The sequence below is a fragment of the Cherax quadricarinatus genome, chromosome 49 (genome assembly GCF_038502225.1).
Source record: "Cherax quadricarinatus isolate ZL_2023a chromosome 49, ASM3850222v1, whole genome shotgun sequence".
NCBI classification, from domain to species: domain Eukaryota; kingdom Metazoa; phylum Arthropoda; class Malacostraca; order Decapoda; family Parastacidae; genus Cherax; species Cherax quadricarinatus.
This window is the reverse complement of record NC_091340.1, coordinates 3,964,358-3,989,470: the sequence shown is the minus strand read 5'-3', so window position 1 is coordinate 3,989,470 and position 25,113 is coordinate 3,964,358. Positions and strand designations below refer to the sequence as shown.

The following is a 25,113-nucleotide window of genomic DNA, read 5'->3' as shown; positions in this document are numbered from 1 at the left end:
GGGAAATCTTTAGCTCTATATTTTTCGCACTCTCGTGCGTCGTCAGGAGTTATGCAATGTTGCAAGACAACATATTGGAGGGTAAATTCTCTCACGCCACTGATACATTCTACCTTGCCTCAGAATTTTTCCCTCCTATCGGTTGCTGTCTTGCAACACTGCATAGGTCCTGACGACGCACGAGATTGCGGAAGATCTAGCACTAAAGATTTTCATCCCCATGTGGCTTGTTCTGCATTGTTAAGATTGCCTGTTTGCGATTGTTTTACATCTTCATATGTAAACTTGTGAGCTGATAAGCATGCTCGAGTTACTGTTGGTAAGGTCTTTATCAAGAAACCAACGAAAACAAAGATTAGGAGGAATTTACAATATGACTAAGTGTAGTTTTGAGACCGCACCGCCGAAATGATTCTCTCAAGTCACTAGTAACATGAAGGCAGCGGAGACGAGGGCATACACTATTTGGGTGGTAGTGACGGCAGAATGGTTAAGCGGGACGGTACAAAATAATCCCAATTAAAAGTAGGGGTAGGATGCAATAAGTACACAAACTAAGCATGAAGGATACAATACTTATCAATAATCTTTTGCTCTGCGGGAGAGAGAATTCTGAACCAGAAAAACTCTTAACGTGGCCGTTATGCTTCATCGGTCACGTCGACAATGATAAATGTAGATTTCTGTAAGTATACCAGTATCTTCAAGAGGAAAAGTTCATCTAGGCAATTCCTGATCAACTTGAAGCAATTACCACCAGCGCGACCAAGTCGTCAACCAGGAGGCCTGGCAAGAGACCGGACTGCTGGGAAGACGATCCTGGGAACCACGACAGGTGATCATCAGGAAAATAGTGGTTGGTGTGGTGGAATTTCTTCCGTCAGCAGCGTGTTGTATAAGTGTAAGTCTTTTCTAGCCCAGTCTTAATATGTGTACATGACAAAGAGGCTTGTATAACAGCTCTCCCCCTCCTCTGCCAAGTAAAGTAAACGGGGGGAAAGGGGAGGGAGGGAATAAAGCTGACAACAGTCTTGAGAGAGAGTATTCGTGCTAAAAGAATGTCGTGTGCCACCTGCAAGTGGCACTTGCAATATGAGAGCCTGATATCCAGTTTGTTCATTGGGGTCCCAAGAATACTAAATACAATAAATGTCAGCATGACACACATGACATTGTGATCAACACTCACCAATGTCAGCAGTCTAGCAACTGTGACCCAAGTTGGGCCACCCAATGTAGGTTGAGCAGGCCGTGTCTGAATGCCCTGAGAGTAGTCTTGTACGAGGATCCAGGATAGAAACCATGACCGGACATCGTGACTTCTCAACAAGAGAACCAGATTAATTGGTGGCATTTCCTTATTCAGAGAAGACATCGATTCATCTATATGTCGTGTGCTGTAATAGTTGCTCTGGGTCTTCAGTAATTACGAGACTGAAGAGTAGATTCTTCGACTTAAGCTGGTATTCACACACTAGCTTGGTCTCTTGCACGAGTGTTACACGAAGTTTGAAGTGTAGAGTGCTGGCAGTGATTATATAGCATTCGGATACAGCGACAGCTCTATTAAGCAAGACATTGACTGACATCCTGTTTTGACGTCACCCACCAACCCTAGACGCAACAAGATACCAGGTAGACAGTTCACACCTGGGGGCAGGCAAAGCCTTAATTTTTTCATTAAATAAAGTGCAATGCACAATTTGTGCAAGGCAGGTAGGAACTTGTTTGAACTACAAAGGTGTTGGTATTAGGGTTGGTGGAAAGTCATTAAGGTCTGGAGACTATCAAAGTGGCATATCCAATGTCGTGTATTCAGCCTTCGTGTTAAGTCCACTGATCTAATGTACATGAGCGTTGGATCAATTATCCTGGAAATGGACCCAGGAACCAGCCGTCACCGAGGACACATCCTGGAAAGTAAGTGTCCAGTATATATGCGATGTACAGAGTACTGTGGAGGAAGTGTCCACCAAATGTTTGCAGCATGTTGCTGCTAGTATTTATCTTGGTGGAAAAACTGACATAAGCAGACAGGCAAGTAACTCAGTAAAAGTAATATATTTATTCCTCAACAACAGCTGAAAGCGATGGGTTATCCAGGAGTGAGAGTTGTGAAGCAACGATAACAATGACAGCAGTGGTTGTTTATACGGGAACACTTGTGCTAGGCACCAGACAAATGGGAATACATGCGGTGGGCAGTAGTAGTCATTCGGAAATAGTTATGGTGGACCGTAGTAGCTACACGCGAGTTGTGACTGGCAGAAGAAGTCACACACTAATAATGATGGTGGCTAGTAGTAGTCGTACAGGAAAAGTTGTGGTCATAAATGTGTCTTGAATGGAGGAAAGAAGAAAGATGAGATAGTAGGATCCAGAGAGAAGAAACAGCCAAACCTCTTAAAACTAGTTGTTGGAGGGTCATGCAAGGACACTGACCTTGGTGGGCGAGGGAAGAGGGCCGAGGGGAGGGAATCCATGATATTAAGTCCTTAACAGCATGCATATTAGTAAAGACTTTAGTTATGATCATAAAATACATAGTTTATGTACATATGTTCACCAGGGAAAAGACCCACGTTATTGCGCTTTGCTCTGTGGGGAGAGAGATTAGGAGTTAAAATATATATTAAGACGACATGAACATGCACATGCTGGGAGCACAGATTTATGGAAAGGCAACACCGCCATTGTTAACATTAAGAAAGGCAACACCATTCGCAAGTATCACACAATTTGCAAATGAAACCTTCAGAGGACGTTTCGGTTCGTCATTATCTCACAATAGTCCCAGAGGGACCGAAACGTCCTCTAAAGTATTCTCTACAAATCGTGAGTTAGAGACTAACATGGTGACTAACACTGTTATTACAGAAAAAAAATATTCGTTGCCGGGCCATAAATCCTAGGTTAGAAGAAAGTTAATCTAGAGTCTAGACTATTAACTCTGCCTAGGTTAATGGTTTTAATTAAATCTGCTGGCAACTATTAGAATAACTAGAGTTCTATCCAGAAGCTTAGTGTGGGTGCACAAGGCGACCAGAGGATAACATGCAGGTTACTCTCCCATACCACAGCCACGGACATAACTGCTTCCACCTTATATACAATTTTATTAACATTACACAAGCACAATCCCATCGCATTCACCTCACTGCATAAAATCTTTTACAACACGCAGTTCCAACCTCCTTTTATACACTTGTTTCTGCCAGGAAGATTAGTCTCAGACTAAACACATACCAGACAACTAGTAGGGGAAACACTGGCCAGTATGAGAGTTAAGTAGTGATAGTGGTAGCATTAGTCAGATAACAGTGTTTTTTGCATCAGCCTTAAATGGTGAAGGGACAAGGTAGTGTACCATCACCAGTTTACCACTCCCAGCTGTGTCGTTTGGCGCACTGTGTGTGTACTCACCTAATTGTGGTTGCAGGGGTAGAGACTCAGCTCCTAGCCCCGCCTCTTCACTGATCGCTACTGGGTCCTCTCTCTCTCTCTCTCTCTCTGCTTCCTGAGCTTTGTCATACCTCTTCTTAAAACTATGTATGGTTCCTGCCTCCACTACTTCACTTGCTAGGCTATTCCACTTGCTGACAACTCTATGACTATGTGTGTGTGTGTGAGTGTGAGTGTGTGTGAGTGTGAGTGTGAGTGTGTGTGAGTGTGAGTGTGAGTGTGAGTGTGTGTGTGTGTACTCACCTAGTTGAGGTTGCGGGGGTCGAGTCCGAGCTCCTGGCCCCGCCTCTTCACTGATCGCTACTAGGTCACTCTCCCTGAGCCGTGAGCTTTATCATACCTCTGCTTAAAGCTATGTATGGATCCTGCCTCCACTACATCGCTTCCCAAACTATTCCACTTACTGACTACTCTGTGGCTGAAGAAATACTTCCTAACATCCCTGTGATTCATCTGTGTCTTCAGCTTCCAACTGTGTCCCCTTGTTACTGTGTGTGTGTGTGTGTGTGTGTGTGTGTGTGTGTGTGTGTGTGTGTGTGTGTGTGTCCACACAAAACACACAAAAAACAAAGCGCGCGCGCGCGCACACACACACACACACACACACACACACACACACACACACACACACACACACACACACACACACACACACACACACACAAAACACCAGCCTCTCTGACTTCTAAACCTCGCCTACTACTATCATTTATTTCAGCAAAACTGGACAATATAAAGTGACCAATAAATACATTTAAGTATAATATTGTTTAAGAGTGGATGGGCGTCGTGCTTGACAGTAACTCTTAACCAAGAGTTTTCTACAAGTAGTCTGTATCAGTCTTAACTAAATCTACTTTAACATTATCTGAAGTTTACCCGAGTGTGTGTGTTTCAGGGGTCAGCGTCCTCGCGGCCAGGTCTCGGACCAGGTCTTCCCTGGTTATTACCTTTTATCCTTTAGTACCAGAGTTTGTGGGCCCATGAGGGGCATGTGCCAGGGTTTGTGGGGCCCGTGCCGGGCCTCTACTAGTGGCGAGGAGTGTGGCAAGCAACATTCTCCAGATTCTCATCTGCCTCTCCTGCCCCTTCCTCCCTCTGGGGCCCCCGGGGTGGCCCCCGCACTATACTTTGGCCCCAAGGTGGTTCACGCCACCCCCACACCAAAAATCAAGCATGTGTGTGTCTATAATGCTACGGGAGGCCCCACAAGTGTATCACACAAGTGCGAGTAATTACATCAGTTATGATTCATTGATACGTACGTAGTTCTTTACCACCAGAAAACTAGACCAGTGTGTGTGTCACTCAGGTTGTAACCTTACTGGTAACCAAGCAATTATACTAGTGATGGATATGTTATCTAGTATGGAATGGACACTAATGTTTATGAGTGTGGCTCCAATACCTCGACTGAAGAGCCCTTCACCGGCATCAAGGCACCTCCTTGAAAGGATATTCGTAAATAGAGAAAAGGAGTGACAGTGTCACTGCCATGGTGTCTCCTGGGGAAAGGTGTTCTACTAAAGTTTGGTCTCCAGGATCTTCTGGCACCGTTGGTGGAGCAACTTTGTCTCTCACCATCCAAGCGGCGAACTTTATCAGCACCAACTGTCAGTGGGAACTTGTCAAGTTCCCACTTGAAGACAGTGGTGGATCTCTTTGTGATTCTCCTCACGTTACAAGGAAATGTATTATTAAGATTTTCTAACCTAAGACACGCGACTTTGTTATATATATATATATATATATATATATATATATATATATATATATATATATATATATATATATATATATATATATATATATATATATATATATATATATATATCTCGAGCCGAATAGGCAGAACTTGCGATCTTGGCTTAAATAGCAACGCTCATCTTGCCATATAGGACAAGCGAAAATTTGTGTATGGAATAATTTCGCCAAAATCATTCTTAACCTAACGAAAAAAATATATTTCACTGTTTGTTTAGTATTAAATTATTGTAAACAAATCTAAAATATATTTAGTTGGGTTAGGTTAAAATAAATTGTTCTTGTTATAATAAGGTTAGGTAAGTTTTCTAAGATTCTTTTAGTGCAAAATTATAATTTTTTACATTAACATTAATGAAAAAAATGTATCTTTAAACGTATAAGAATTTTTTTTTAGAAAGGACTTAATTTTAAATGAGTTCTTGCTAATTGACCAGTTTTACATATTCGGCACGACATATATATATATATATATATATACTAGAAATCTTGTCACATACTTCGACGCTGTACATTTTTTCTTTACTGGAAAGATGGAAAATCCAGTGGAAGAACTCGGTCATATTATCAAAAAAGCTGGAGTAAGTGGATCAGTTTAAGACTTAACACACGCGACGACAGGAGAAATTTTCGTATTTCTGATGAAAATAAAATGTTAATACTCTGAATCCTTTGAAAAGTAATCTAAATTGTCTAAGTGTGAACGGTAGTAGGATAGGCATTAACTTTCTTACAGTTTCTCTCCATACGCGCCCCTTGGTTCCAGCCGTGGAGAGAAGAGTGTAGGCTTGATCTGATCAAGGGTGCGTGTACTGGTGGCGGGCATCAGTGTGGAGTTATGTGGTACCCCTCTACTTAACATTATGGTATATCTTATCTTACAATTGTCGTGTCATATGTCTTGTAGATAACCACCCGGCCCACTGCTCTGCCATCTATCATATGCATCTAGCCTTCTCTCTCCAACCTTAAATGCAAGTGCAGTGTCGTGAACACGGGCCGTCAAACACCTCACCAACTTCCACCAACGATTGCCATTGTTGGACTTTGTCACCTTGATAACCATATTTCTGGCTAGTCTGATGGCGCAGTATTGTCAAGTCTAGCACATTGTGCCTCCATCCCTTAACTTTTTTAATAATACTGTTTATAACTTGTATACCAGCACATTTTTATTGAAAACAGAAGTGTGGTGCCAATGACACACACCACAACTCTTCATTACGGCACTCTTGCTCTAAGCTCCAGCATCACCAAATTTCAAAGGCAAACTACTCTAAACTGGAATCAGTACTGCACAATTAAGTGAATTTTTTATAACAAAATATTGAGTTTAGTTCGGGCGCCGTTGACAGTAAATATTTTATTGGCCTAGCAACTAGTTTTTTGCTTTATTCTAGTCTTTCAGTCAGTCACCGTCTGTCTGTGTGTCTACCTCACAGACTGTGTGTGTCTACCTCACCGTCTGTGTGTGTGTCTACCTCACCGTCTGTGTGTGTGTCTACCTCACCGTCTGTGTGTCTACCTCACAGACTGTGTCTACCTCACCGTCTGTGTGTGTCTCTACCTCACAGACTGTGTGTGTCTACCTCACAGACTGTGTGTGTCTACCTCACAGACTGCTGATAGTCTTTGACGTTAGCGAACCTAATATAACCTATCTTATATTAATCAAATTTAACCTTACTTTGTATTATACCTATGACTTAACTGTGACGTTATCTAGCTACTTTACTACCTGTGAGTGTTAAATACATCCTCCTCCCCAGTCTCCGCTGCAACCTACCTCTCTCACTGTACCTCAACTTCGTGAAATTTAACACCCTCTTATTTGAAGAAAAAAACTATGTTAAGGCTGATGAAAAATCAAAATTCTTATAGAAGACGAAAAAAACATATCAAACACTCAACACCATGCTCAGGGTTTAGCAATAAACCATAGACTTAATTCTGATAATGTTGAATATAATGCTACAAGGAAGAAGGAAGTGTACGGACATCTGATAATCTTACATGGTTAGTGTCAGTAACTAAAAGCTTTCTCAAGAACTGACAGAACAAGATGAAAAAGGGGTGGAAACGAAGGAAACTGCAAGGAAAGGTAGGAAAGGGTAGGAACGGAACGGAAAAAGCGAGGAAAGGAAAAAAAAAGGAAAGAAAACACGAGAAAAGGGTGGGAATAGCGTCAATTAAAAGATGTGATATTTTCAGCATACTCTGACCTTAGGAAAAGAGCAAGTTAAAAAATTAATTCTAATAATTTAAGAAAATTTATTTGCGACAACCCATCTTTAACACCGAAGGGAAATAAAGTGTCAAATGTTTATCATTTGTAGATATTACAATAATATACAACTAGACGTCATGACACTTGCAGTGCTAGTAAAGTCCCATAAATGACAATACAAGCTCAACAAAGACATACTTGTTAATAACACGTATACAAGGATATTTAGAGGGCAAACCATCTCAACAAACAAAATAAGACACTACCATGCCTAAACATCTATAAAGAAGCAAAGTAAATAACTTAGGCGAACTATAATAGACCTTTACCTCATGATAGTAGTCTTTCAAGTCTGACATATGTACGTATGTACACACACACACACACACACACACACACACACACACACACACACACACACACACACACACACACACACACACACACACACACACAGTAAACATACACGCCAGCACACACAAATGCAGGTTTGTACGACAACTTCACACACCAAAAACAAAAATGTGACACAACAGCAATAAAATAAACAGTCTTAAGACCTTGCTGCACGGCACTGACAGCCATATCCGAGCCTCCTGTTTCTTTATACAAAAAGAAAACAGTAATAAGCATTCATCTCTAGTACTCCTGTTAAACCCAAATGTTACAAAAAATAGTTCAGAGTGGAGAAATGGTGAGCAAGGTGCTCTACGTATATACAAGTGTGGGATAGTTGGTGGATGAGAGGTGGTAGACTTACGGAGGCTCCACCTTTGGCCTTGGAGGCGGCCACGTAAGCCAAGTACTGGATCACTTTCTTCGTGTTTTCTGTCTTGCCGGCGCCGGACTCCCCCGTGCACAGGATGCTCTGGTCCTCTCGATCTGCAAAGATAAAAATTATCAGACACAGCAACATCTTGGGAATTCTTCAAATCTTGCCTAACCTACATGTACAGGCATTACCTACTTCTACTAGTGGATTTTTCCACTGGTGACACCGCCTACCACTGCTTCACCTCACCTGCCTGAAGTATATAAGCCCCTTCTCCGTGCATGTGCTGTATTTTTATCAAGATTGATTGACTGAACACAGACTCCTGGCTAAGGGACCGATTACCTCAAACTTCTCATCTTCCACCGTTATTCTCTATAATGGACTGAAGAAGCCACTGACTGGTGAAACGCTTCCAGAATAATTATACCCAAATGTTGCCCAAATGTCTCCTTTATCAACGATTAATGTTAGGATGAGAGGCAAACACCCACGAATCCTATATAGCTTCCCTCTCGTTTGCAGGCTCCACCGGCCTATCACCTAAAGAACATAGCTATGTAAGGGACCATGAAGTCACAAAGGCAGAAGTCTGCTCTAGAGTGAGCATCTGCCCAATCATTTCCTGAGACACCAACATGGTCCAGGCACATCCTCGTGCCATACCATGCCTTAAGAAGCGTAACCATTCCTGAATCTTTTGGACTACAAGGTGGACCATTACATACTGGGACAGGACAAATAGAGCACAACGGAAATTGAACTAGACAGTGAACGGCGAGGTCAGCTGTCACGGACGATTCTACCAGTCCTAAGTGTACCTGGCGAAATTAGGTGTTACAGTTCAATACCACTTTCTCTGAATGGTTTGAGAAATGTTTTTGTGAGTAGAAATTAGAGTTCAAAGTGGCGAAAAATGAAGCCTTGCTCGTCAAGGAGGAATATAAGATATTAAAAAAATGCATTGGGATTAATAGAACAATGAATGTGAAGTGGCTAGAGATTGTGAAGTAAAACACGTAAGCAGTAACGAAGAAGCTGGTAGCAGTAATAAATGGGAAACAGTGTGAGGCAAAGGGTGAAGAATAAAACCGAGGGTGAAGACACACTAAAATAGAAAACTGTTCTGCTGTACTCAACGACTAATGTAGTGGTCGATAAGAAAGGTACCATTAATTAACCTTCAAATTAATAAAGGTAAGAACATTCTCGTTTTCAGCAACTCAAATCAGATATAGTGTAGGGACCGTGCCTTCTATTAGAGATAATAAGGTGATAGAGGGTAAGTTTTCCTTGAACTGGTGTTTGCGACAGACAACAGGTTGAATAGTATGTCAGGTAATGGGAATAAACCCATTATCTGCCTCAATATGGTGGAAAAGATACTGTTAAGGGCAGGAGACAGGAGAGCTTGGTCAAGTACTGGACAGCAAGGGCAGGATTAAATTAGATCAAAGGGAAGATCCCCAATCATATTTGGAATTGTGTATAGAAGAGCAACAATATAATGTCTACGATAAATGGTGTAACCTGCTGCCTAGGTTAGTGCTGCACAGAACATGCAATCTTATTCATTAACAACTATACTCATTTTTATTGTAAATATGATGTATATGCAGGAGAAAGGGGTGCACCGCCCTGGGGAAGAGGTGCTAAATTAGCCAACTCTGTCAAGGGGACCATTACTGCATTTTACAACACTTGAAAATGACCGAAGACAAAGTATCTGGAAAACAAAAGGGTTCCAGCACAAGGAATGCTTGGAGTAATAATTACCAAGGTACTGGAGAGAAACGGTCAAAAAAGCATGATAGATCTTCACATATAATTCTAATAAAAGCAAAGTAATTAGTAAAAAGAGTGACCAGAAAGGTCTACTAATAACAGGGACAATATAAATAAAGTAAACGAGCCAAGACTTACTGCAAGTAGAGAAAACGGTTATTATTACAATAATGGAGACCTGGTTTAATTTGAAAGACAGACATACCTTCTGAATGACACGTATAAGAGTAAATTATTCCACACCAACCGAGTCACCAGGAAAGGTGGCAGACGGGTGATGCCAGAGAAAATATAAACTTGCACTAGACAAGATATAAAAGTGGAAGAGACAAACACTAAATCTATTTGACTTTTCTCGAGGATACGAAACGCTAATAATCATAAATTTCTCACCTCGTCCTCACCCCCTTCTGCCCCGAGGACCTGACCTCATCACACCTGATCTCGCAAATTATGACCTCATGTGTGTGATTTTTCGCAATGACTGTGTGACATGTCTTTCTCCGAGCTTGACCTCGTATTTGAAAGGTCAGCCGACATAATTACTCGTAGGTCTTTCACGTGTTCCTTTCGTTCTATTTAACGATCCTTTTGGAGTTTTATATAGTGTCCCTTTCTGTGTTCGTCATTCTTTCCTAACTTGGCAGCTGGAACTTACCACCACTGCTGCTGGAAAATACTGTTTATAATCTCCTGCAATTTTTCAGTGTCTTCTACCAAGGTGACTTTCATGCATATTTTAGCGTAAGTTGCAAACGATGATAGAAAACTGTGACGGGTGTTTTCATACATGTCTGTGACGAAGATGAGAAACAGTAGAAGTGCCAGGACAGTGCCTTGGGTTACTGAGCGTTTTACCTCACTTTTCTTGAGATTTTGATATGTTTAATACTGGAAAGTAACGAAGATACTGAGTTAGACTTGCCTAGCATAGGCCAGTAGGCCTACTGCAATGTTTCTCTATTATCATCTTCTAATGTAGTGGAAACGGGTAGCGACTTCGCTAGCTATAGCAGCTCTGGTGCCCAGGTTACCAAAAGATAAATTACGGATAAACCATACCCCCGGCCGGGATTGAACCCGCTAGCCACAATAAGATTCATCCAACTAGGTATATTTCTACACCATAGGAAAGTTAGCATTTGTGGTCACAGAGGTGCCTGTGCTAACTTTCCTATGGTGTAGAAATATACCTAGTTGGATGAATCTTATTGTGGCTAGCTGGTCTAGTGGCTAACGCGACGGGCTGGAGTTTTGAGACTATGACCGCGGGTTCAATCCCGGCCGGGGGTATGGTTTGACCAAGAGCCTGATTTAATTAACAGGCTACCCACCAGGCCTGGTACGGGACCGGGCCACAAGGGCCCAGGAACCATCAACAGTCATATCAACAAGATCAGCGTCAGGTGAAGTCTGACACTGTAAAATCTGCTAAGACTTTTCAATGTCCTCCTTTCATATACAAAGGGATTGCCAACAGACCCCTGACTGCCTTCCAGAGAGACCTGGACAAGTTTCTGAAGTCATGCCCCTGTTCAGCCGGGCTGCTGTAGTTAGGTTGAACTTCGTGCGGCTAAAACCAACAACTTGGCTGATTAGGCAATCAACCGGAAGGCCTGGTCTGGGACCGGGCGGGAGGTCGTTAACCCTCAGATAATTTTCCAGGTAAACAAGTAGGGAGACTCCTACTTCTCCCTCTGGGTCTATGTTTACAAAATGATCTTAGCACATTTATGACAGAGGACCATAACAGTTTCAGTTCGTGAACGAGTGAGCACCTCACTTGACAGCCCCGCCTCCCTGGGGCACCTTGTGACCTACACAAGTGTCCTGACAAGCGGTGTAATACGCACAAGGGTGGAGAGGGTGTTTGTAAAGCAAGCAAGCCAGGAGGGTGTGACATGGCCGGTGTGAGAGAAGCCTTGTACCCAGCTCTCCCTAATGACCGCCTTCATCCACACTAATGAACACCAATACCCACCCTCAGCTCCGCCCACACCCTTAATCATCATCATCTACTTGCACAATAGTAGTTCCAAGTAAATGACTCATTCCACATTCCAACACCACTGCCCCATTATCATGCACACACAATTTGGCAACAATGTTAACATACGGCTCACCACCCACTTGTGTTTGACACAGCGTAGTTATACCTCTGGCCGGTTTCAAGAACTCTACTCTGGCTACGCAGCCCAAGGCAAGGTTCTTAAGTGATCACCTGATCAACTAAGGTGTTGCTCCCACTTATTCCCTTGCGTCATTTGAAGTGATCAAAGTCAAAGGACAGTAATATACATATCCAATAAACCTATGATAGGTTTCGAAAGTTTTCCTACTAAGCCCGACCCTTGCTTATGTGTCAACCAGGCTGTTGCTGCTGGTGGCCCGCTGGTCAACGTATGCATTACAGCCTGGCTCGTCTGGCACTTGGAGGCAAGTGTCAAGTTTCTTCTTAATTAAGGACTTCTATACTTGTTTCAGCGGTGTTTGATATCTTCTGGCAAGATGTTGAATAGACTGGGATAGCACATGTTGATACAATGTTCTTACTGTGCCCAGACCAACTCTGCCTTTCACGGGATTTATTTTCCACATTATCCCGTATCTCACTATGTAATGGCAATATGCAGATTTGGGACCAGTCTCTCAAGTAATGTTCACAAGACTTGAAAATGACTGAAGACAAAGTATGTGGAAAACAAGTGTTGCAGCACTAGGAATGCGTGGAGCAAAAATTGCCAAGGTACTGGAGAGAAACGGTCAAAAAACATGATAAGATCTTCACATATAATTCTAATAAAAGCAAAGTAATTACGAAAAGTGACCAGAAAGGCCTACTAATAACTAATCCGCTCCAGCAAGTAAATATTTAGGGCAGCTCGAACCACCAAACGAGATTTTCACGAAAGACAAAAAAAAAAAAAAAAGAAAACTGCCAACACCTCCACAATTTCCCACGTAGTTCTTTACTTGACCTGCAGAAGCCACTGATAACATGCGTGTGGAGTCTGCTCCAGGCACAGACTCGTGGAATTCCATACGTATCAAAATTTTAAGAAACCACTATTTTGGGCTTTAGTATTTTATGGAGAGAGCCTCGACACAGGCATCATCTCAGTCACTGAAAACCACGGTAGGTACTACAGTGCTCTTTTATCCTCGTCTCTGGTAACCAGAAACATTCAACTACACAATTATCACTCTTGATAATTTCAGGGGTCAACGCCCCCGCCGCCCGGTCCCAGACCAGGACTCCTCGAAGATCAAGTCTATCAACCAGGCTATTACTGCTATCCACATGCAGTCTAATATGCGAACTGCGTTAACGCTTATATAATCATGAAGTCAAGAATATGTTCTTCCACAAATGCATGGAACACTTCACATAAATATGCTATACGATATTCCTTAATATCAAAACATAACATTTTTACAAGCAAGTGACGAGAAAAAGATCGTTAACTGATATCAGACACGACAGAAATAAGTGACACAGTCAGAGCAGCCAACGGGACTCTACCAAATGGTAATCCAGGTGTAAACGAAGAAGAAATTTTGCCGTAGTCGAAACTGAAACGAAGCAGGAACCAAGTGCTTGACAAAGCTCCTGGAGAGCAAAAAATTGCCACAATAAAACGTCACATTAGTTGCATTTGTGTCCTTTTACTTAACATATTGTGGGTAATTCTACCAATACAGGTACCAAGTGGACATCAACATCCTTCGTTTATTGAACCTCACTATATATCACTAATCTTATTTTTTCAGGCGATCACTAAATTGTAATAATCATCATATTCTAATAAACAACATTATTTTATTTTATAATAAGAGGCACTAAAGTATTATGAAAAAAACAACGTTGGCTTCGTATCCAGGTTTCAAGTGTGTACACAACACATGCTCCAAGAGCAGAACTTCTCCAGGCTGAGGGACTGACAACCTCAAAACTAAGTTGTCGAGGGTGATGGACTGATTACATCGTGTTTACATCTCTACTCTTCTGTTGCCTCCTCTGTACTCGTCTGAAAAAGCCTACTGTGCAGGCGAAACGTTTCTGAATAAACATTCCCAACTGCTGCACGCGTCTTACTTATCAAATCGTCGGTACTGTATACCATTACCACATTCACAAGTAAGAGGGAGGGGCAAGTAACAGCTGTGTGCTATATAAAGACACGCTCCAATATGTGAAAGTTAATAAACTAACACATCAATACTCGATCTCTGAACATTCAAGACAGGACTCTTCATTACAAAATCCACCCTTTTAAAATTCATCTTTTATGGGCTCTGGTGGCCTGGTGGTTAACGCTCTCGCTTCACACGGTGCGGGCCTGGGTTCGATTCCCAGCCAAAGTAGAAACATTGGACGTGTTTCTTTCCACCTGTTGTCTATGTTCCCCATCAGTAAAATGGGTACCTGGGTGTTAGTCGACTGGTGTGGGTCGCATCCTGGGACACTGACCTAAGGAGGCCTGGTCACAGACCGGGCCGCGGGGGCGTTGACCCCCGGAACTCTCTCCAGGTAAACTCAGGGGTAAAGTTATTCGGACAATTTCTAATCTGTTAGAAAAAAAAATGTCACTTGCATTTTGTCACTTGAGAGTGAAGGTTGGAAAAGGCAAGTATAAAATTAAGAGAATGGGTGAATTTTATTACGAGACTGAGCCTGGACCGGGCTGCGGGGGCGTTGACCCCCAGAACACCCTCCAGGTACACCTGCACCATACCTAAGCTGTTCATTCAGCACTATACATCGAAAAACCTTTCAAACTTTCTCAATAACGAAACTAACTCTGGCAAGAGAGAAAATACAGAGCTAAGATGAAAGGCATCATACAGAGCACAGTAAACACAAAGTAAATCTTCATCAGTGAAATTGGAAATAACCAGAAATAGTCTTGTGTACAAACATCTCTAGTATCGAGTCCTTGTAGGTGGAACCGATGACAATCATGAAAGGAGTGAAACACTAACAATACAACTGGTAAAAATGCTAGAACTACCGACAAAATATTAATTAAAAGTCACATTTTACTGTGGCAACATTTCGCTCTCCAGGAGCGGCTTGATAAAGCTCTTGGACAGTGAAATGTTGCTACAATATGTCACATTAATCACATCCGTGTCCTTTAACCTAACATAATACAACTGTGTTGAGTTAGCCGTTAATCACATTAAAGACAGAATCCAAATTTCCAACCATATTAAGCGGGGACTAGCACCAACAGCCTGGTTGATCAGGTCATGTACCAGTCGTGTGGTCGTTGACCTTCAGAACATTGCAGGTAGACCAAGTATTTGAACACTGGGGGACAATATAACGAGTACTCTGCCTCATGTACACAGTAAATGAGGTTTTAAATATATATATATATACATACAAATATATAATATATATATATATATATATATATATATATATATATATATATATATATATATATATATATACACATTATATATATATATATATATATATATATATATAAATGCATTTAATAAATGAGAGGGGGGGGAGCGTGGAGAGAGAGAATGAAGAATTGAGACACTTATGCAACACATGGGAATCTTTATTCCCATGTGTTGCATAAGTGTCTCAATTCTTCAACTTGTCGGTTTTCTAAACCATTCATCACACAGAGAGAGAATGAATGAATGAATGAATGAATGAATGAATGAGACTACAGTGGCGCAAGTCACTAAAAACTCTCTGATATAGCCACAGTCCTCAAAGTTATCATTAGACAAATGGCAAAATGTTATGTAAATATGACATTGAAGTTACCAAAATAACTGGAAGTGTGCTAAACATTTCAGCTAAAAACTGAAGTTTGTCAGAAAATGCTCGAAACTCCACTGAATCGAGGAAATGCGCAATAAAATTACATTTTAGCACATTTTTCTATATAAAAAATTCATTTTTTTTAATCACATAGGGAATCACAATTGCAAAATGAGGGCAAGTCACTCCTGCCTCTTATTAAATCATTATGACAACCGCAAGGAAAATTCTACTCTGGATAACAGGGGCCTCATTCTCACCAAACCTCGGTGACGTTAACGATGACCACCAAACACAGCCGTCATGGAGGAGAGAGATCAGGGAATCCTCACTATCATTGGCATCTTTACCTTTCATGAGTTCCGAGTTTTTCTAGTCCCGCAGCCCCGCCATGGGCCAGGATCGTATGGTGTTTGCCTCGTCAACCAGGTTGTTACTGCCGGTGGCCCGCTGCCTCACATATTCATCACAGCCTGGTTGATCTAACACCTGGTGAAGATACTTGTCCAGTTTCTTCTTGAAGAATTCTACACTTTCCCCAGTAGTGCTTTGATATATTTTGGTAAGATGTTGAATAATCTGGGACCCCGGAAGTTGATATAGTGTTCCCTTATTGTCCCCACCGCACCCTTGCTCCTCACTGGTGAAGATACTTGTCCAGTTTCCTCTTGAAGACTTCTACACTTGCCCCAACAGTGTTCTGATATCATCTGGTAAAATGTTCAGTAGTCTCAGACCAGGATGATATTTCCAGACACTTGTACTCTCAGGAGACCGGAATTTTTCTATACACTAACAGCTCATTTTAATTCAGGCTAAACTGAAATCCTGAGAATGTAAAGCACTTTTAATACCTGTATAAATTCAAATACTTAATATTACTGGAAATTAAGGCCTTCAGACTACTCCCTGCAATGCATGTAATTGAGTCGCATCATAATCTGCACTTGAAATGTATTTGAGGAACTCAAACGAGAATCAAGGACCAGAATGTGCCAAGTACCTGCTGTGAAGAGTAGGGGGTGAAGAAAGTACACTAAAACGAACTCGGTAAAAATGAATCGGAAGCTTCGCATCCATCCTTCGTAAGAATAACCTACCAACAGAACCCTGGTTGTCTACAAAAGGGAAACCCGAAAAGTTCCTCCAAACAGTTCCTGATCTGCCAGACTGGTGTATACCATGGACTGTGTTGCAAGCACAAACAGCCTGACAGAAGAGGCTAGCAAGGTGGTTCCCTCTTTCCTAGGTCAACAGGTAGGTTTTACAGACTTTTCTTAGCGAAGGTCACATCAGAATGGAGAAAACTCTCACTAAGTATGGTACTTGGGTTTAATGGTAGCAGGTGGTGGCTGGAATGACTCGGCCCCACATGATCAATAGGCCACCTGCGTTTGATGCCACGATGGGAGCGTCCCTAAGGAGTGAGCAGGTTGCACGCGCGTGCCCAAGAAGCCATAGTGTAGCCCACTACGTCACTGATAAGAGAAGTGCTGACACGAGGGGAAAAAATGATGACAGGTATGAAAGTAATCCAACAGGTAGGCAAGTTATCAACAACATGCTCAATTTACAATGAGGGGCAGATTTAGATTTTTCCATCAAAGTGACTAGTTTATTGTGCACACTATATCCATCCTGTGGAAGGTAGTACAAGAGCATATGGATACACAAAAGGCCTAGGACTAGACTAGGCCCCAAAAGGGTTAACAGGAGCACATTTGGAGTTATATCTACAGATCACTTATCTGTTACAAGCACAGTTAGGAAATTTCCTCAATATATGAGGGGGGAAGGGAAGGAATTCCTGTGAGGTGACTGTGGGTCAGGTGTGCAGTATTCTCTTTCTAGAAAGGATCGTCTCGCTGAAAGAGGAGTCCGCACCTACGTTCTGTTGAACTACTTACATTGTTGCTCGACTCAAGGGCCCACCAGGTCCACCACTTCCCCAGCACATTCAGCCTACTACCACAAGATATCAGAAATCTTGCCGGAACGAAGTTAGAATTTTTCAAAAGAAGAAAACACCATATCTCCTGCCTGATCGACCGGATTATGACGGCTATTTAGGTCCTGAGGGCCTCTAGCACCAACAGCCAGGTTGACCAAGGTAATCAAGAGGGAAGCCTGGGAGAAGGCACGGCCGACGGCACAAAAAAAACTAAATTGGTAACAGGAATGATGTATTTAACCCATGAAGCCACTGGAAAAAATTCAGTAGACATGACCAAAGATACTATCACGATGTACAAGATACTTAACACATTTGGCAGGGAACATAGGTTACCTGTAGCCAGTTCCTGAAGTTACCGCCCCCGCGGCCCGGTCCCATAGGCTAAAAAAAAAAAAAGTGAAAGGGAGGGGGAAGAATGTGTGTGTGTGTGTGTGTGTGTGTGTGTGTGTGTGTGTGTGTGTGTGTGTGTGTGTGTGTGTGAGAGAGAGAGAGAGAGAGAGAGAGAGAGAGAGAGAGAGAGAGAGAGAGAGAGAGAGAGAGAGAAATAGCAGAGATTAGTAACAGGAATAGCATGAAATACTTCAGCATCAGCAGAATGCAGCAGATGAGAGTGCAGGCAACACAAACTACATTCACAGCTTAAAGCGTTGTTACAAGTGCGCGCGCGCGCAAAGCATCAAGATAACTAGTAAGCACAAGGAATGTTGCCACAGGCTGAGACTACACTTGCAAGTACAGTCCAGGGTTTCCTTTACTAAGAAGAACCAAGCTAGAGGAAGCATCAGACCTGCCACACCCCGCTCCTGTAGCACAGAGAACGCTGTGTCAACCACAACATGAGAGCATCCCGTGGCCCGCACTCTCGCCTAACCATGATAATCAAGTTATTCTCACGCCACAAGTGATATTCACGCAGATTGAGTGTTTCCAGGTGTTGCCGAAATACCCCGCTGCCTGTTGCGTTGTCCAACACTAATTTTTAATTTGCTTATTTGCGGTTAAATATGGATAACTAAAGTGTAACGAACACTTATCAATGTTCAATAATAACCAACATGGAAGCAGAAACATCATTAGATTAACTGGCCTGTATATTTCGATCCCCTTCTGTGATCCTCTTCAGCAGATGAAGAGGATCCCAAAAGGGGATCGAAATATACAGATCAATTAATCTTATGAGTGTCTCCATGTGGGTTATTATTGAGCAGTTGTTAAATATGTTAAAAGACTTATTTAACATTTCATCCCAATACAAGTTAAAATATTATCAACAAGGAGGCCTGGTCTGTCAACAAGCCGTGATGACAGTGACCCTCTGAATCTTTTTCAGTAACCTTCAGGTAAATTTACAGAAATTTTTTTTAAGTTCACTGTGGTAGTCTGGCATGAAATTATATAAAGGTAGAAAGACGAGGCCAGGTTGTATCGGTACATACCAAGTGATGTCATCGCAGCCTGTCTCTCCCACAATAAATAAGCAGAAGTGTCAGTATCCCATCCTCAAGGCACTGCATGAGTGCCCGTCTCACCCACGTGACGTCACTGGTGCCAATGGCCGCTCTTCAGAGCAAGCACGTAAAGTGGGGTGGAGTTGGGGAGGGTGGTGCCTGGGTGTGGGTACAAGTAACCTCTCACCTCTTCCCCTTCCCCTAACCGAGAGAGGGCAGTAGTAACCCACCCCCACCAACAATCTCCCCTCACCCCAGCTTTCATCAAGGTCCACCTCGAGCGTGCCCTACATGGGCACATCCCGGCACCAGGAGAGCCACAGCTTCATACCTAATACGGTGCCATGAATGGATCAGTAGCTTCCTAATGGGGTGTGTGTATACTGACACTAATATCCTCCAGCCTAGTATGTACCACCACACCCACTCACCTAATTATTTACAATAATCACTACTACTACATGTGGGACCACACCTATCCACTCGCCTAACTAGTCACTCAGCCACATTAAATACTCCCCCTCGTAAAATACGTCTACCCAAGGGGTTCCCAACCTAGGGTGAATGCACCCCCAGGGGATGAGAGACGGCATTTCAGGGAGGTGTGACAAAGAGTCCTAATGAAAAGCATAATTCCGTTTATTCTACCAAAAAAAATTCTAACTGCTCAATTTATATTTGAATTTCATGCACTGAATTTAAAGCTTACTGAGTTCAGTTTGTTCCCCCGCAGGTTCAATTTGAGATTCAAAAAATAAAAAATTGTGATATTACTTTCGTAGCGGGTGCAACACTAAACATTTCCTAGGGGTGCGGGACATAGAAAAGCTTGGGAACCCCTGCTCTACCTGCTATATAATTTCTGCATCCGTATCGTTCAGTGAATTTTCCTAAACTTCGTAGCACCGGGAGCCATCGCCTCCGTGAGGAAATAACTGGAACGGAGAACTCAAATATCTCAAAAGATGGGAAGAGCACTGTGAGGGACTCAGAGGAATGATAATGTCAAAGGATCTCGCATTCAAGAATCACAGTGTTATCACGTCCGGAGGAAAATGATGGGCTGGATTGCTACGATTTTCAAAACGAGAGATGCCACCTTGTTCTTCTTAAAATTCATAACATGAAAACCTAAATTAATATTTCCACACACCATTTTTACCCTTTACTTCACTTGTTGTGTCTAGACTGGAATACTGTCATTCATTAACAGCCGATTTTAAGGCAGGCGAAAATGAAGAGCAAGAGAACGTATAAACTTTACTGTCTGCATAAATTCAATCACCTAAATTACTAGGAACATTGTCTCGAACTATAAGCCTAAGGACGTAAGCGTCAAAATTCATCGTATTTTACATCTGGAATATTCTGGAGGGATTAATTTCAAATCTTCACACCGAAATCACTTCTTATAAAAGCTTTAGCATACGTTGCAAAATACCCCGGTCTGAGACCGGGCCATAGTAAAGATAATGCCCAGAAACACTTGTATAACAGATAACCTTTTACTTGTATTGTTTCCTCTTCCCTGTATTTAACTTATAAACCCCAAGTGATAGTCTCTCCCACTAAATGTGCTAATACCACCATATACGTATCTCACTCGCAAGCTTGACTGTTAATTACCATTTGTAACTCCACATCTGAAACCTTGAGTGCTTTAGTATAGAACAACGTTCACTAGGCACTTGCTCTCGTCTACAGAAACAAAGGTACACCATAATACAATACTACAATATTGAGTCATTATATTCACCTCCCCAGCGACTCTCAAGAGATCATGAAAACCAACAAATTAAATACCAGTAGGGTAAAAATTATAGTTTCTTGCAGAATAATAGATACCTGTACTTGCACCCAATTATTAAGCCCAATTTAAGCCCAAGTGCTAGTGGGGAACTTGGTGGAAGAGCGAAAAGGTTTGTGCGCGCTTAGGAGAGAGATGGGGGGGTCTAATAATGTCAGTTAGGCAGAACTGCCATGAAAAGATTTTTCAAGAAATCTTTGTCATTAATCGAGATTTTTAACTTAATTTGTACTGAAAAAAATATTTTTGCATCAAAATTAGCTTCAAGACACCTCACCTAACCTAGGCCTTGCTAAAATTAACAATTTAACAATGTTATTAAACCTATTTTAGGCCAGTCAAAATCTTAAATATTATTGTACATCATTGGTATATATTTCATTACGTTAAGGCTAATCTTAGGAAATTATTACATAAATGAATTTTTACTCCGTTGTCAGGCAAAGCAATCACTGCTTCATAAGCCTAAATCGCCATTACCGAGTATCACAAAATACAAGACTATGCATGTACTCACTGATATGTGCCTGAAGGAGTTGATAATGTGAAAAATAAAACAAAAATAATAAAATGAACTGCACACGCGTGCACCTAATATAATTATTAATAACGCAGTGAGTGTCCGCCTTCCAACAATACGAGGTCGTTGGAAGGATACATGGGCGATTGGTGTGACCGGGTTGTGAGTGATACATAGGTATGCGAGATGATTGATACGACTGGAGATAAGTCAAAACTAACATCACACCTCAATAACGCTTACAATCCTCACACTGGACATCAGATTTCGGTTAATGTCGACACCACTATTAAAGCCTTCAACTTTTTTACCATTGGATCAATGACTGCATGAAATCTGCTTACACCAGTTAATAGATTGACATTTATTAAAATAAACCGCGGGCAACCCTATATATACACACACCACCAGTTTGAATCTACCTGGAGGGTATTCCGGGGGTCAACGCCCCCGCGGCCCAGTCCTTGACGAGGCCTCTCGGTGGATCAGTGCCTGATCAACCTGGCTGTTACTAGCGACTGATGCAACTATGGTGTTGTAGCACAAAATGCGTAAAAAATGAATAACTGTAAAAGTGGGCAAATGGACACTTAATTCTCTAACAAACAGAACTCAAAGAGTAATAGTAAACAAAGTGAAATCAGAGGCAGCTCTAGTGAAAAGTTGTTCTCATATCCGACGAAGACAAATCATTAGGACAGTATCATCCTATGCTGACGATATCAGACTCCCCCCCCCCCCATACAAAAAAATCCTTCAGGATTACTGACAATGTGTTCAACGAGGACAAGTTTCGATTACTCCGTTATGGAATGGATGAAGAGATAAAGACTGGAATGTAGTACGTAAACTCTAATCACTCAATAGAGCGTTCTAATGTGAGAGACCTTAGAGTGATTATGTCAAGATCTCACCTTCAATTATCATAACGATGTCACTATCACAACCGCAAGAAAATTAATAGGCTGGATAACCAGAGCCTTCAAAACAATAGATGCCAAGCCAATGATGATACTCTTTAAGTCAAGTAGTCTATCTAGGCTATATTATTGCTGTACTCTAACAGCCTCGTTCAAATCCGACCTGGAGAATATGCAAACCTTCACTATTCACATAAATTCAGTCAAGCACCTGAATCATTGGGGACGTATGAAGTTCCTCGAACGCAAGCGAGAAAGATGCATTGTTAATCTACACCTGGAAAATTTTAAGAGGGATTAGTCCCAAATCTACACCCACAAATAATTCCTATGAAATCAAGAGGTTCGGTAGACGGTGCAAAATACCTCCAATGAAAAGCAGGGGTTCCAAGAATACACAAAGGAAAAACTAAGCGTGAAAGGACCTAGATTTTACAACGTCCCCCATACATAAGGGGGATTACCAGTAGCCTCCTGACTGTTTTCCAGACCTTGACAAGTTCCTTAAGTCATTCCTGGTCAGCCGGGCTGTAGTGCAAAGTGGAATTCGAGCGACTAGCACCAACAAGCTGGTTGATTATGCCATCCACGGGGAGACCTGGTCTGGAATCAGGCCGCATAGGAATCAAAGCAGTTTTAAAAAACATACAACGCAGCGAAATGAACCAACAGAAAAAAGGGTAATTGAGCACTGGAGAGAAAAAGGGTTGTAACTTAAAGAGGACGTAAAGGGTTAGAAGAGGGGATTGGGAGGGTAGGAAGGAGGGTGTGGGTAAAGTTGAGAGCAAGAAAAGGTGGTCGTCTGGGAATGCAAGACTACCTGCGAGTCATGCAGATAAGAGTAACTGCTGCAGGTCCCTCAGGCTCACTCTCACACACAAAATGACATACGAGAAGACAAGTGATCAGCTGTGGCATTCACTCGCCTCCAGCATACAATGTTAGTGAAGACTCCACTCTGACAGGTGCAGAGTACCTCATAAGATCAGTGCTTTACTTCTTTCTCTTCCTGATATATATATATATATAAATATATATATATATATATATATAAATATATATATATATATATAAATATATATATATATATATATATATATATATATATATATATATTACACACGTAAATGGCCTGCCAGACAAAATTTAATCCTATGATTTATCGAAGTAGTGTGTGACTAGTAATGGTCCAAGCAGACCGATACTTCGTCATAGTTTTCTTCTCTTATGTGAGGGTTATCTGTGTATTGTTATGGTCACGGTATTGTGCCTTTTTATTCTTTATCGAAAATTCTAGCTAATGATTTACTATATTTCTTTAAATATCCTCTATAACCCTTTAAAAGAGGTTGCTAGAACCCAGCTACTTATTTGGTTTTGATCTATCTACTTGTCTGAGGATCACGTTTCCAGCGACACAGATCTTTCACAATTTATCTCCATCCTGTCCTACACATTTATTGGCTATCGGGATTTCAATTAGATTTTCTTGTGTAATAATACAGGAATGAGTAAAATCGGTTTATTACCTACGTAGATATGAAAGTTTGAAGGTAACTGTGATGCGCTGATGGTAACAACGGTGTTTACAACGTAAAGGAAATTCCGATTATAACATTTAGTACGAATTTCTCCAGCTCTACTAATTTTACGATTATATTCTTTACATATATTTATATTTTTCATATCAAATTTCCCCATATATTTAATGTTCAAAAACAAAAGACAAATGTAAACACTAAAATGTGAATAGCATTTATTAGCTCCACAATGCCCAGGGTACAGGTGCCAGGACAATTTATACTGCGCACACCTACAGGGCAAACCTATTTTCTCTGAAGTGCTCCTAACCAGGCAGATTGGGATCATATATACATTAACATTAGTTTCCCGACTGGCGTAAACAAGTCACTGGCAACTTAAGAGTTAATAATGCACCTCATCCCTTAGATACTGTTTTGCGACAGAAATTATTCAAAGAATCAAGCTGTTAACGAATATAATATAAAATTCTTTACAGTAGTGGCCTAACCAGCAATTTACACCAATTTCTTTAGACATCAAAACGGCAAAATGTATTACACATGCTCAAGAAGCCTCTCTCTGATCTAATTTACTCAAGTTATCTCTCATACTTAGTAACGTTTTCCTTCCTGCACCTCCCAAACATCATTTCCTCCAGAACCATTAATAATCAAGCTGCTACCAATATTTGGATACAGAAGATGCATTAATAAATGGATAGACAGTTATTTTAGACTGATGCATCATGAGTGTAGGAGAGTGCTCACGCATACCTCACAGTTGCTCCTGGCTGGCAATAATCAGTGTTGAGATATAACCTGGTTTACAAGGCTGCAAGATTGCTCGTCTTTTCTCTTATTAACATGCAAGATCGTATATAAATAAGAACATAAGAATGAAGGAACACTGCAGAAGGCCTACTGGCCCATGCGAGGCAGGTCCAAGTCCCATACCGGCTTAAGCCAATGCACCCAACCTAGTCAGGTCAGGTCACATTGACTTAAGGGAGGAACACGGCAGATGGAAATAAATGGTATAAAATACCGACACAATGGCAATATAAATGCAGATGCAGCATTCTTCACCTGACCTCAGCCGGACTATAAATACTCGCTTTCCTTCCACCCCAGGTAGTTCTG

At 41.6% G+C, this 25,113-nt stretch overlaps 1 protein-coding gene across 10 annotated transcripts in view; it reads right to left on the bottom strand.

Moving 5' to 3' along the window:
• Positions 1 to 25,113, bottom strand: part of zip (myosin heavy chain 10) — a 295,638-nt gene that overhangs the window by 84,824 nt on the left and 185,701 nt on the right. For all 10 annotated transcript variants that reach the window (XM_053788409.2, XM_053788413.2, XM_053788410.2 and 7 more), the window contains exon 3: positions 8,214 to 8,335. In XM_053788409.2, coding sequence (XP_053644384.1) covers positions 8,214 to 8,335 — 122 coding nt within the window. The remainder of the gene's footprint in view (positions 1 to 8,213; positions 8,336 to 25,113) is intronic.